Source organism: Microdochium trichocladiopsis, assembly GCF_020744255.1.
Source record: "Microdochium trichocladiopsis strain MPI-CAGE-CH-0230 chromosome Unknown B0I36scaffold_8, whole genome shotgun sequence".
NCBI lineage: Eukaryota > Fungi > Ascomycota > Sordariomycetes > Xylariales > Microdochiaceae > Microdochium > Microdochium trichocladiopsis.
In genome coordinates, this window is record NW_025763551.1 from 1125093 (window position 1) to 1138834 (window position 13742).

At 55.3% G+C, this 13742-nt stretch overlaps 3 protein-coding genes across 3 annotated transcripts; 1 reads left to right on the forward strand and 2 right to left on the reverse strand.

The window, feature by feature from the left end:
* Nucleotides 1–1468: 1468 nt before the first annotated feature.
* On the reverse strand, nt 1469–3625 carry B0I36DRAFT_351950 (uncharacterized protein; the record flags this gene model as incomplete). The annotated part of the gene is made up of 1 exon (XM_046157060.1): nt 1469–3625. The coding sequence occupies one exon, from the start codon at nt 3623–3625 to the stop codon at nt 1469–1471; it is 2157 nt and encodes a 718-aa protein (XP_046009236.1).
* Nucleotides 3626–5406: 1781 nt separating this feature from the next.
* B0I36DRAFT_329709 (uncharacterized protein) lies at nt 5407–6565 on the reverse strand. Its single transcript, XM_046154742.1, has one exon. It carries the CDS (start codon nt 6505–6507, stop codon nt 5602–5604), a length of 906 nt encoding a protein of 301 aa, XP_046009237.1. The 5' UTR covers nt 6508–6565; the 3' UTR covers nt 5407–5601.
* Nucleotides 6566–11548: 4983 nt separating this feature from the next.
* On the forward strand, nt 11549–12906 carry B0I36DRAFT_152832 (uncharacterized protein). Its single transcript, XM_046148539.1, has 2 exons — nt 11549–11784; nt 11857–12906. The coding sequence occupies exons 1-2, from the start codon at nt 11614–11616 to the stop codon at nt 12586–12588; spliced, it is 903 nt and encodes a 300-aa protein (XP_046009238.1). The 5' UTR covers nt 11549–11613; the 3' UTR covers nt 12589–12906.
* Nucleotides 12907–13742: the final 836 nt, after the last annotated feature.

Sequence of the window (13742 nt, forward strand, 5' to 3'; positions counted from 1 at the left end):
AGGGCGGGACTCAATGGAGGGGAACGAACCACAAGGAGCAAAGGCGTAGTCGTCTTATCTTTTCCAGCGATTGTGTATACCTTTTGTTTGTATGCAGCGCCGGGAATCCATGGGGACACAAACCTTTCAGGTCTTGTAAAGCAAGACACACACACACACACACACACACACACACAAGACGCAATGACAACGACAAAACACGATGGCAACATCGCAGTAACGGCGACACACAGACGCACACCATGATATCATGACCATGAATTATTCACAAAGACACTCTTTCTTTTTTCCTTTTCTCTACCTCACGAACGACTATGACGACGAACAATACCTGTAACGACCAATGACAAAATCCGGGTGCCTGGATTTGTTTCTTCTTTCTTGCACTATCGCTAACGACTCTTGTAATGACTCAAATTTTGGATATACCATTTATCTTCACGATCACGATCACTGGCGCTCGGGGGGATGCTCTGACACTTTTTTCTTCTTTTACTCTCTTTTGGCCTTGGCCTCTGTAGTATTAGTACAAATGAACACGTCTTTCATGACCCATCGTAAAATGCGTGGTCCCCTGTGTTTGACGCTGATGCTCTTCGCGGATTGCGCGCCGCGCGCTCGCTGAGTCCCTTAATTTTCGGCTATTCGTGCTGCCGCTGCCGCTGCTTTGCTATTCCGACAACACCCTGGAACTGGGCCGGGCCGGGACGGGAGAGGCATACAACCCTGTATATGTCCCTGTGCACTTGTCAGGCGGTAAGACGAGCAAAGGAAATGGGCAGAGGATAGTTTACTCAAGCTGATAAGACCACTTCCCTGCCTGGGGGATTCCAAAGAGCATTTGGCTTTTGACGGTCTTAAGCCCCGTTGGGCGGGGCTGGGGAATGAATAAATGGCCTTGAACGATCAGACGACCAAGGTTGACAAAACTTACAAACACAACACACAAGCACGCAATAGCACAGCAACTGGCGGTTCTGTTCATTCTTTGTCGTCGTTTGTAATAATAAAAATGCGAAGGACCAACGGGCTAGGGGAACTACCGACCTACTGAGCATACAACCTGGCCAAAGAAAAAGAAAAAGGAAAAAAAAAACCCCCAATCGAATACAGTTACAAGAAACATACAGGAATCCCGGTTTCCCCGGCGCCAAGCATAACCAAATTTCCGTGTCCGTCAACTCTGCATGATATAGGATACTGCAAAAATGGACATGACTGACTGGGACTTCTGACAAGTCGCTGCACGAGAAAGAATATTTGTTGTTGTTGCTGACAAAAGAAATAGTGTGGATCAGACGAGGCTAGAAAGATCAAACGAAGAGCGACGCTGGACGCAAGCAGGTAGTAAGCCAGAAGAAACAAAGAAGAGGGAAATAGACGACGGGTCAAGAAAGATGCACACCCTGCCTGCCTCGCAGCAACCGTCACACCTGTGTGTGCTCTCATAGTTGAACAGTGAGCCAGCTCAGGTCTCGAGTGTGAACCCCTGCTCGAGCAGTCGGAGTTTCTCGACGTCGCCGCCCGCCGCCTGCACAGCCTGAAGGGCCGCCTCGTTCAGCCGCCGCCTGCGATCCGCGGCCTCTTTCTCGCGGCGGGCTTTGGTCTTGCTCGACCCGCTTGGCGCGACGCCTGTCATGAGCACGTTCTTGTCTGACGGGGTAAAGTTGACAAAGTCAATGCCGCCGAGACTGATGCCTCCGCCGCCGGCCCCATTGCCGCCAAGTCCCAGGCCGCCGCCGACACTGCTGCTGCGACTGCTCATGCCGCTCGGGGCTCCCGTGGGCATTGGCATCGTAGGCCCGACGATTCCCATCGTGGCCCCCACCGCACCGCTTCCCATGCCGGTCAGAGAGCCGAAACTTGCTGAAGAAGTCAGTCCTGCTGGGGTGTTTGGCGTGGTGCGAGAATTTTGCTGCTGTTGCTCTCGCTGTTGCTGCTGGCGACACCAGGACTTCTTCTTGCGGACGGAGCTGATCGACGCTGATCGCTGCCGGACAGAGACATTCTGTGCTGGTGAGGGAGAAGGTGACTCTTCGCGAAGCATGGGCCTACTTCCACTACGGTGCATACTGGGCTTGCGAGGAGATGTCAGGCTGCCGTAATGGCGAGCTCCGGAGGAGGGAGCGCGAGGGCGTGGTCTTTTGTGCTCAGTGAACCCTTGATGTGTGGGTATGTAGTGCTGGCTGGGTGTTGGGGGCAGTTGTGGTACGGCTGCTGTTGTGCCGATGAAGCTGTTCCCCATGGAGTCACCAGGTACTGGTGCTCCTATCAGGTAGTCGGCTTGCGGGCCCGCTTGTGTGTGCGGCATCTGGATCATCAGGCCTGACATTTCGGACGCGTCGTACTCGTATGACATCTCGTCATGCTGGCTGCTGCTGCTGTGGCCCGCACCGCTGTCCATGTTGAAACCCAAAGACTGGTTGCTGCTAGTGTTGATGGAGCTGAGAACGCTTGTGCTGGCACGCCGGAGCCCTGGATGGTGGGCATTGTTTGCGTTGAAGCCATGGCCGATCTTGCCATTGTTGTCCCACCAGTCAGGCGCAGACACGCCATTGTCTGTGACATATGCAGACGAGGAAGACTCGTCGGACCACAGCTGGCTATCATCCGTCAGCAGGCCCTCACTCGGCCACTCCGCGATACTGGTGCTCCTCTGCTGCTTCGGCCGACAAATTGGAGCCTCCGCGTCAATCATGGTGGTGGCGTACTTGTAAAAGTCCTCAGTGTTCATGGCTGGCGTTGTGATGGGGGTGGTACCCTGGATGTCGCCTGGCGCCAGTGGAAGCGAGAGGCCAGTCGGTCTTTGTTGTAAATGCCCGTCACTGAAAGGATCCTCGAAATGTCCTGTGACAAAGCTCTCGCCATTCGACCGCATGGTGGACGGTGGGATGCGGCCAGTGAGTGGAGGAGAAAGTGGTAGACCATTTGAGTCGATCGGCCCTGTAGTGAGCAACTGGTCGTCTGTAAAACTTCCCAGGTCGGTGTTCTGAGAGACATCTTCCTCTATTTTGATGGGGCTCTTGAAGAGATCGAGGTTCATGATGCTCGTTCTTGGTTGACTTGATTTGTTGGAGGCCTTGTTCCGGTGAGTCGCTTTGCGGATCGTGGCATACACCGAGTCCAGCAAGCCATGCTTACGTGGGCTCAAGGATTGACCTCGCGTTGAAGGAGGGCTCTCTGTCACAGGCAACTTATGGCGTGGCGACCGCAGCGAGATTCCCTCAAGACGTAGCAGGTCCGAGTCTGTCGTGTGGGAGCCGGTGGCGAAGTCAGCGGGTCCTGCTGCAAGCACCGAGGGCAAGTTGTTTTTGCGTCGAAGGATTGGCGTAGCCCGAGGGGGTATTGTGATTGGAGCCGTTGCTTCAACCTCCGTTCCGTAGGTTGGCACATCGACGTCGGATGCCAGGTCGACGGCATCGTGCTCGGCGGAGCCAAGAAGCATAGATGGGCTTTGCGGGTTTTGCAATAGCTCGCAGGCATGTGCCTGCGAGTCTCCCCCTTCAAAGGAGACAAACTGGTCGAAGAAGTGTTCGTTCGTGATTTCGGCCTCATCGTGGTCGATCCAGTACATCGACTGGTTCTGCTCATTCTCCATGATGTGAGGAGCGGCCACGAAGGCCATCTCGATGGATATCCCGAGAACAAGGGTGTTTCTGCGCACTACAGAGAGATGTTATCGAATTCCTTGGGGTTTGCTTGAAAGATCTGAACGTCTCTGAGGCACGGAGTGATAGAGGTGACAGAAGACGGCGCGGCTGCCGTGTAACAAAAAGCGGTGGTGTAAGAGGGAGGAGGCGAGTGACCGCCGGCTGAGTCCAAAGGCCAAGATGGAGCAGACAAGAGGATCAGGAGATGTTGACGCAAGGACGAGGCAACAATGCAGCTGCTGTGTCCCGGCAACAGGAAGCACGAGAAGTCGATGTCCATCCACGTGGAGTCTTACGCGTGAGCTCATAAGTACCATCCCGCCGCCCAGACAGCTCTCTAGCGGACATCAGGAGATGGGGACCCAGGCTCGGAGGGGGCGACAAAGTAAACTCTACTACCACACAGCTGATCGAGTCGTGCCAACACCACCGGTGCCCATGGTGCACCTGAAAGATCCACCGCCCGCATTCCATTGGCGTCCCATTGTCAAGAAGGTCAGTGGCAAGGCTAGGAGACGCTGAGAACTATCATCGGTCTCCCTCGTCTGCCTATGTGCTCCTCGGCGGCCATCATCCGACGCCACTGCGGGCATCTTGACGTGACTTGGGCGCTCGACGGCAAAGGTGTCACTAGTCCCTATCATGACGAACGAAGCCGATGAAAGAAAATTTCATGGTACACGATTCCTGTTGTGAGCTGAGTGATCCTCAGACGATGTTTGCAAGCAATCGCAATGCTTGAGGGGTGTGTCTCTGATGAACGAGCTGGCTGGAATGTTGGGTGGTTTGGCGAGGCAACTCGGTCGAGACCCGTCCCACTGTGGCATAAACATCGGGCCCGGCAGCCGCTGGCAGCGCAGAGCTCTGGGCCCAGGCACAAGACTCGTCAGGAATGAAGGGCACTGCGACCCTTTCATGGAGATCCATCGTGATCTCTTTGTCATGGCCACTTGACGGAAGGGTTTCCGTGGTGCATCGAGTTGTAGTCGCTGGAATGCACAGAGCTGGCACGGTGATGCCTCCACAAATCTGCACCTTCCCGTTGACAGCTCGGTACCTGCATGATGCAGCTAGGTCAGCATGCACCAAGGGACCGCCCGTTTGCGCCGGCTCCATACTAATGCACCCCCCAATCGCCTTTTATTATTGCTTCTCCCACTGCTAGGCTTGCCCAGTCCACAACACAAACTCCTGCGGGCAATGAGGCGCGTCGTTTATAGGTGCAAAATGGCTCACCACACTTGAGCCGGCTCTGCCGCATCTAACGCGCTGCCTGCCCCTCAGCTGAGAATCAGCCAAGAAGACTGATCTGGAACCTGAGCTAGCGGAGGGTCAGTGACCGGGCTAGAGCACGCAAGACGGCTCGTCATTGCCGACACCAGGAAGCTCACACGGCGCGCGGCATTTTGCGGGCTGCCAAAGTAGGCACGAGGTATCTACTACGCAGAGACAAGCTACCCATATTGAGCCAGAAAAACGCCACGGTGACCGTCTCGTCCCCGCCTCTCTCTCATGTGGCACCTGCCAGAACCCACTGGAGCCACCCACACAGGTCTGTACATTTTGTGTTCAGATATACTTTCTTTAGCTTGGTGGGACGTCTTGCCCTTGCCAGTTCATTAGAGTTCCGCCACCTGGCGCTGTTGGAAGACGCCGAAACATGCAGTCTGGCGTTGCGAGAGGGCAGACAGCAGGGACAGCGGGGACATTGCAAGTACGCAGTGCAGTAATTCTTTGTTCAACCAAGAACGATATTATGGAATATAGTAATGGCAAATGCATTATGCCAACTCATGGCTACGTTTATCTAACCGCGGCTGCGTTTTAATCAGAGCCAATTCGCCAAACTCCTGACGCTGCCGATGGGGTATCATGTATCAACTGTGAAAGAAAAGAAAGGAAAGGGCCCAGAACGCTTGAAAAGATCCATCGCTCATCGAAGCAGAGCTCATCAGTCCATCTTCGCGTCAGAATCGACAAGGTTGTGAGAATTTCCATGTGCCGTAGGCGGCCTCGGCCGACTTGGTGATTGCTTCGACCTCCGCCTCATGCGTGGGTTGTTTCTCTTCATGGCATGACCGCTCGTACCAGCCTCGTAGGAACTTCGAAATCGCAAGGAGCCCAACTTGTTGATACCTAGTGGCTCCCACGTATGTGAAAGTGGCTTGCGATTTCGCTCCAGAGGCTGTGGACTACTGTCGTTGCCTGCGTCAAGTTGGCAGTCCACCTCGAGCGACCCCCCAAGTCCAAACATGTCATGACCCTCGTCCACCAGCCGTGAAAATCTTGTTCGCCTGGCGAGATGGATCGCTGATCTCCTCGGCGGCATCTTTATCGCATTTTGCACTGTACAGTGGTCACCTTGCAGCATCATGGTCGTCATGAGCTGGGCGAGACCGATGTTGGATTGAGCGCCACCAAAAAGTTGACGCGGTTTTGAGGCAGGGACACCCTCTGACGGGACGTCCATCTTGATTGCTTTTGCTTGTCGGGAGCATGCCGAGCCAGAGCTTGAATTGTCTGCTGCTTCCAGTGCTGGAAATATTGGTCGATGTTCGTGATCCCCATCAGAAGCTTGAGATGGCACGATCGCCAGGTGATTTTGGGTGGAAGGCGCGGTGGAAGTGGACTGCGCTACATCCAGGATGAGGTGGCTCCCGCAGTGCCGAGGGCCCTGGTTGTTGTCGTCGTTTTCTGCTGCAGTTTCCGTCTTTAACTTGTCATCACCAGAGTTATGGACAGCCATGACCTGTGCAGCGGCATCTGGAACGGGACGTGGCGGACAACTATCAACATCAAGACAGCAGATACAAGGACCAGATTCGGGGGAGGCTCCGAGTATTTGGACCAACGGCATCCCTCTAGCCAACCCAGCTACGAGGTACCTTTGCAAGCCCGAGTGCACCCAACATGGCGGCTAGGGTGAGATGAGGAGGGTGTGTTGGCAGGACTCCAACGGTAGGCAGGCAGGCAACCCCCCGCGTGCGGCCCGCCAGTTGCCGTCCCATCGCCGTGACGGGCTGCAGGGCCACAATAGATCCGGCACAGCTGAAAGCGCCTTTGGATTCCGAGATCCCCGGACCAGCGCTACGGGCATTGGAGTTCACTAGAGCGCTCTTGGTACTTGAGCTTCGTCGTCGCCCCCTCACCAGCAACGACAGTCGGCATCTTTGACGACACTGGGATATATCGAAGGGCGTCGTTGTTGGGCTCAAGGAGTGCCCTGCTGCTGCTGCTGCTGGTTGGCTCCGTGAGCTCGACATATGCTCAGTCGTCCCTTGATCCGAGGATCCGATGCCTTGACAGCTGTCACGCTTGATTACCTTCAGGTAGCGTAGATTGAGGGGTGGGGAAGCGTGGGGGAAGGCCAGACATCTGGCGCTTGGTGGTGGTTCATGCAGGTGTGGCAGGGATGGCAGGAGCGCCCTGATGGTGCGCGCTTGCCCTCCGCACAGCCGGGGCCACCCTCTCCAAGGTCCTCCCACAAAGCTGTGGCGGGCGGAGCTCCAGGTCTTTCACCACCACCCATTCAATTCCTCAAGGCCTGCAGCTCACGGCGACATCCATCCGGGCTGGGGGATACGTCGACGACGACATGCTCAGGAAGCCTTGCCTGGGCTTGACGGGCTGAGCTGGGATGCGAATCAAAGGGGCGCGAAAATACGAGGGTTCGCCAGCAAGCGCCGGGCTGAATCGCTCGAAGGAGCGCTGGAGTGGTGGCCGTTGCCACGAGATCGATGCCCAGATTACTAGATTTCGGGGTCGCTCGATAAGTCCCAGCCCTGCACGCAACCCATGATTGGCTCGTACAGCCGATGGCAAGCTGAGATGTGCTCCTGGACCATCTCCTCCGCCGGGACATTCTTTGCCTTGGCCCCAGTCGATCTTGGTCCACAGCTAGACCGTGGACCATCTCAAGCAGCACAGGTGAGTCTCCAGCCAGGGTTCCCACCAGATTCTCAGAATATCGCCCGCGATAGCTGTGGAGGTCCAGTCCAGCGCCAGCCGCTCAGTACACATGCTAAGGAGCGGCTCGGTGGTTTTGTGGGCGCATCGCACGGCACTAAAGGCGCAAAAGTCGACAGCCACGGCCTAGCTCACACCCTTTCGAGAAGAAGTGTACCCCACACCACTACTGCCACAACCTATCGCAACCGCGGATCGAGCCGCCAGAGAGCTACGGTATGAGGCCGCTGGTCACTCGCAGCAGAGCACAAGGTTGGAGGGTAGACGGGAGATGCCTGGCCTCTCATGCACCCAAGTCCCAAAGGACTCTAAAGCCTCCGGGCTCCCGCTTAAGCTTGTCTAGCGTTCGACAACGACTCCCGAGGTCTGGCTGCCCCGCGCCCGACAGCCCGCGGCCCATCTGTCAAGTCTCGGCTCGATCCACATTCCCATCAAACAGGCACAGATCGTCCCGTTTGACGGATATGAGTCTTGCCGGTGACGAGCTAGAGCTGCGAGCTATGACTTCGCACAGGCACTTGCCCGCCTTCATGAAGCCTGTCGCACTGAAGAGGACTTCACCATGGTCCCTCACCGATGCGAGCCAATTAGAGGCGCCGTTGTACGGGACAGTACGTGTCTGGAGAAAACGTTTGTCTCCTGGTGTTGCTGGCCCGTGTTATCATGACCCGTGATGCTTCACTACAAAGCCAACCGGATCCTTGCAACTCAATCGAGCAATTGGCAGCTAGCCTGTCAAGTTCCGCCTGCCGCGGCGCTTCCTCTCCATTGAGGGCTATTTCCTTGTGGCTCAACAGTTCCAACATAGGACAGCCGATGTTGAACTGAGGCTGGACCCTCTGATCCGCCATTGCGAATTCCACCTCCGATGTTGAGAGTTTGGTGCTTGTACTATTCTGGCGACCATGACGCAGGCGAGGTAAATGTCATGGCTTATCGGCCATCCCGGTTGAGTTTCCGGGCGTCCCGTGCTGTTACGCGGGAGTGGTGGCCCATTCCTGACACCCTTTTCGATGGGGCGCTGTTACACCATACCTTAGTGAAGAGCAGAGCAAGAACCAGGTCTGTCTCAAAGTCGGCCATGGGTTCACCGACCACGGTCATTCGTCAGTTCCAGGTCACAATTCAACAAGCTGAACTTCAAGTCATCTGCACATCTTGGACAATCATGCCTGACCAGAGCTGAACCAGAGAACAACAAGCCGTAGAGCGACTGGAGATTGGCTGGTCTCCTTGGACGTCGGCAGCAATCTCTTGGCAGTCCTGATTGATTGACTGAAGCCCTTACCTCTGCATCCATTATCCTCGGACGACTTGACAGTTCGGCTTGTGCCGCCTACTTCGCTTGGATTTTCTCGGGTCACTTAGTTCTGGCCTGGATACTTTCGGTGGCGCCCCAATGATGTTATACACCAGGGAACCACACGCAGAGCTGTGGGAAACGTCCTACAGCGGGCATCCGCAAGCTTCCGAGAGGTGTAGTCAGGCATAGTTCGATACAAAGCCACTCTGAGCATCATGAGGGGCACGCTATCATCGGCATCCAAGGAGGGTCATTGCCGAAGGTGATGCTATAATGAACTTGCTGGTGCCACATGACGAGTGGCGCCCTGTATGGCTCCGTGGCGGACGTCCACGTGGACTTGTGGACACTTCTGTTCCCGAGGAGAAGACTACGTTCCAAGGACAGAAAACTGCTGCCAAACTAATACATCATACCTGGCTTGGTGGCACTGTTTTGGTACTCTCGACCTTACGACTCATGGTCGCCTGTCAGTAGCGCATCTCCGCCACGTGTTCCAGACAATTGAACTCGAGCGGCAGCCTGCCTTGTCAGACCGGAGCGGTGTGGAGCCGAGGGTAAGCGATGAAAGAGATGACTCGCTGGTCATAGTCTATGTGTATTCGTGGCGATATGGAACTCGGTCTAGGCTGGCTATTGGAGGCTTGATTCAAGGAAACAAAGAAGCGGCGAAAATCTCGGCCTGTCTTTGTCGGCCAGCACGAGGCTTTCAACGCCCTAAGCTGTACGACGGTGGTCCAGAGCGTATGTGTTAGTCCACTAGCCTCACGCTCAAGGCGAAGCTTGTTCGTGCTGTTTATAAGGTGTCAAAGTTTGGCCATGACACAGGTCCGTGAAATAAGCCCTCCCTGTATCATACAGGGCCCACTGACAACAAAAGTCATGCACGACTTTGAGCTCCTTCACTTTGTTCCGAGGTGATCTAGACCTTTTTCTTTTACAAAGAAAGTGGCTATTGAGCCTGTGGGCAGGGCTGTACTGTCCACAATCCCTTCTCTCAACGTTCGGGCACCCCTTGTCCCAAAACACGTGTCAAGAACAAGTTGTCCAGAACCCTGTGACCTTGGCATTGGCAGGAATTCATTTCCACGTCCTCTCGCAGCATCACTGTCTTGCGCTCTGTGGGACACGATCCAGTTTGCACTTGCTCGTTACCTCGGCCTCCTCAATAACAAGCGGGACCTAGCTGAAGCAAGAAGCTCAATTCTCCGTGGAGTAAGCGTTGGCTTCTCAGGGATCAAGCTTCAGAGTTCAGGTCTACCTCAATAGAAAGCACTCCAACCCCTGAAAGCCCAGCTCGGCTGTGCGTATAATCCATGCTTCAGGTTCCCGGGACTTTGCACATAACTATTGGGCGCCTGTCAGGAGAAGCTGCCGAGTGCTCGCCAGAGATTTGAGCCTAGGGCGCAGAGACGTGGCAATCGCTTTTTCGTTCCTGACGTCTCGAACACCTCATAGAAACCTTTCTAATCGGGTATAGTAATAGAGCTACCACGCCAAATAGAACAATTGGATGGTGCAATCTGCGCACCACGTTCTGGCTGAGATCAGGTTTGCACATTTCAATGCTCTGGTTTGTCAGGTAGCATTAAATTTCGGTTCCACGAGGAGTCTGTATTCGACCTGAACAAGGAATATCTCCCCATTTCGACATGTCGATGCTTTGGACAAGCTGAGAGAAGTGCCCATTGGGCAGAGGCAGTTGCCTATCACCGGAAATGTCATGGACTCAACTCAACACTGCATATTTCGAGGTGCAGCAATCAGGCAAAGGCCACTATCATGGTTTCAGGAGTGACGAGAGCTGCCAGTAGAAAGCCAGTAGAAATTGAAGCCATCTCCTTGGACTATTACTTAGACTATTTCAACTGCCTGTCAAAGAATGGATCAGGCAAACAGTGCACAAGAAACGTGAACACCTCCCCAGGCTATCGTTGGGTTTTGAACTACGATATGTTTCACGCCCCATCATGGCGGTCGCAGTGATCGCCTGCTCAGAATGGCAAATCTCGCAAAAATATAGCAGAAGTGGGTTACGCTGGGTTTGGTGTTCTTTCGTTGATACAGGCTCAAACGTAAGCAATCATCAAACAGCCTTGCACTCACGTGTGTCGTGGCGGGCCCGGACTGCCCACGCGTATTCATCGCTTGCCGGAGGAGTTGCCTCAGCCAGTTGTGTATCCTGCATGGTATATGAGCTGATGGTGGCGCGGCGAGTAGGCGGACAGCGGCGAGTTGGCGTACTTTGACAGACACAACCAACACAACCCACATAATCTTTACCTGCAATTCGGATCAGTTACATGTATCTTGACTCGCAGCACGCGCGAAACCGTGATACGTGCAAGGCCAGAGTTGAAGTGTGACCATCCATTCAGGGACGACACCACGATATGTCGCTGATGCAAATTATTGCTCACCAGAGACTTCCTCTGGCAAAGACCTGCAACACTCATTCATGAGATGCAGCACTGCGGCTTGGTAGAGTTTTGCCGGTCGAGACAGTGCTCCGCCATCCGTGTAAGTGCATTTGGTGTAGCGGCAAGGAAGTTGCATGGAATGTGGGGCCCCACATTCCATCCAGCATGGAATTTCTGGGTTGAAGCTTGGACACGTCCATCCCACCTCACTTCGCGATACTCGTGGTCCTCAACCCAACAGGCTTCGCAGCGACGCGCACGACTGCCGCCGACCATGTCGAACTCAATGTCAGCCCTGTCGGCGCTGATGCCAGTGTCGCTGCCATCGCGCACCTTCTTTGTCAAGTGCAGCCCGATCCCCAAGACGTTTACCGACCGCCGGGCCGTTTTGAAGTCGTTGCAGAACATTACCCAAAACGACATTGAGGTCTTCCGGAAGCTCAAGGTACTAGAGGTGGTGATTCTGTTGCATTATTACAGCCCAGAAATGCTGACTCAAGCCCTCCCGCGAGAGTAGGACAATTCGTCGTTCATCGTCGTCACCACGAAAGCCGAGTCCACAAGGACAGCGATACACGAGTCCCCGTACCAGCGAACAATCATGGGCCAAGACCTAGCCGATCCCGACAAGCCGAAGCGGGCAACCTGGGGGGAGCTCTATAATGTTCGCAGAACCATAACAACCGCCCTGAATCCGATACCTGCCGAGAGGACCGGCGGCCTCGCCCCGCCGAGCTCGCGAGGGTCAGACATTGAGCAGAAGACGTTCACCATACACTGTTTCCCGGCAAACAGGAACTTCGACCACAATGAGACAGTCAGGCAGGATCCACTGAACGGGCCCTGGCCAGACAGCGGCGGTGTCGAAACCTACATATCTGCGTCCTTGAGGCAGACCATTCCGTCCGGCCATATGGCTCCAGGTCTGAGAGACTGGGAGACAGGCCGGCAAATGTCCCGCGACTCGAGCAGCTTCGCGGATGAGGATGTGCATGGCGCAGCAGCGACCATTCTCGGCAAGCCAAAGTCGAGAGAAGGCATGGGCCACATCCTTGAACGGCTACGCGTTCGCAAGAAGCAGGACGAGACTCCCGAGATCATGAAGGGGTTGGCGGCTTTTGCGGAAAGCGTACAGGCTGCAGACGCTGCGCGTCAAGACCCTGAGATCCCAAACGAGCGTGACGAGCCAACTCTTGTCCCAGAACGTACGCAGCAGGACAAGATCACAGAGACCGATGATCAACGCTGAGGTGCCGCGCAACGAATGCCATTGTGTCATGACCATCTAAGGTGGCTTGAAACTTGGCCGTTCGAAAGCTAAAGGCTCGCATCGACAAAACTGGTAGGGCACATAAGTCTGTCTCCCAACTAGTCCACTACTGGTTGCAACACATTTCAGCTTTATGCAAATGATGCGGGATCGGTGCAGTGCTCAAGGCTGGAGGGCCTGTTACTACCTGAGCCCGAGCTTTGATACAGGCTTGTTCCTGGCGCAGGTGATGAGTCCATTTGTGCGGGCATTGACAGATTGCCCCTTCCGAGATGCTCCCACGACAGGGCGCCCCCGCTTACGGTACCAGCCTAGAGAGGCTTGCCAACAGCCCCCAGGAGCGGCGACCAATATCCTGTTCCTATGAAATACGCAATCTTATTGGCCACACAAAGGCACGTGGGTGCTGTGGTCATGGCGACGAGATTGTTCAGATCTGTGTCGTAAGGCAGGGGTTGACCCATGGGTTCGCGCCCGGAACAGGCCTATTGAGGGAGGTCGCCTGCCAGATCGGGGAAGTGCTGTCATTGGAAGCGTGCTGGGACTTCCACACGCGAGCAAGGTCATTGTCCCAAAGGGCATGGGAATCTCTGTTTGTCCGGCCATAGGACGGATCATCGGCGATATCCATGCGACAATGCTGCCGATGAGCCGGTCCAGATCGGAGAAGGCGCTACTGTTGGAAAGAAGTTCGCAATGTTGAGCTCACAGGCAAGGGTCTCCGTGGGCGCAAGGGGAGACACAATGGAAATGCCGTCATTATTGGGGCCGGCGCGCGTCAGGATCAGGTTTGAGCGACGGCGCGCAGCAATTTTCGGCAACCCTTGCCAAGCAAGCTTGTCTCTGCCGTGTGCCGACCTCACGGGTGTACGGCTCCACCATGCTGCGAGGAAAAGAGCGTAATGAGTCCCTGGATGTTGCGCTGCAGGGCATGCTAAAAAAGCGTCCAAAGGGGCCTGGGCAGATGAGAGGTACAGGGGCAGGGGCAGGGGGGTTGTCCCCGTGCGGGCGCGACAGCGGCACGACGTCATCGGGCAGCGCAATCAAGGCCACGAGCCCCAGACCGAACCCCCTGGCCCGCGACTTATGACGTGGCTAGCCTCAACACAGCTGCCGTATCAACGTGTGCCGTG

Bases quoted from the DNA above. Each gene is read 5' to 3' on its own strand.
- B0I36DRAFT_329709 (XM_046154742.1), bottom strand. From the start codon at position 6,507: ATGCCGTTGGTCCAAATACTCGGAGCCTCCCCCGAATCTGGTCCTTGT.
- B0I36DRAFT_152832 (XM_046148539.1), top strand. From the start codon at position 11,614: ATGTCGAACTCAATGTCAGCCCTGTCGGCGCTGATGCCAGTGTCGCTG. The intron at 11,785-11,856 runs GTACTAGAGGTG...CCGCGAGAGTAG, and splicing joins AGGTCTTCCGGAAGCTCAAG to GACAATTCGTCGTTCATCGT.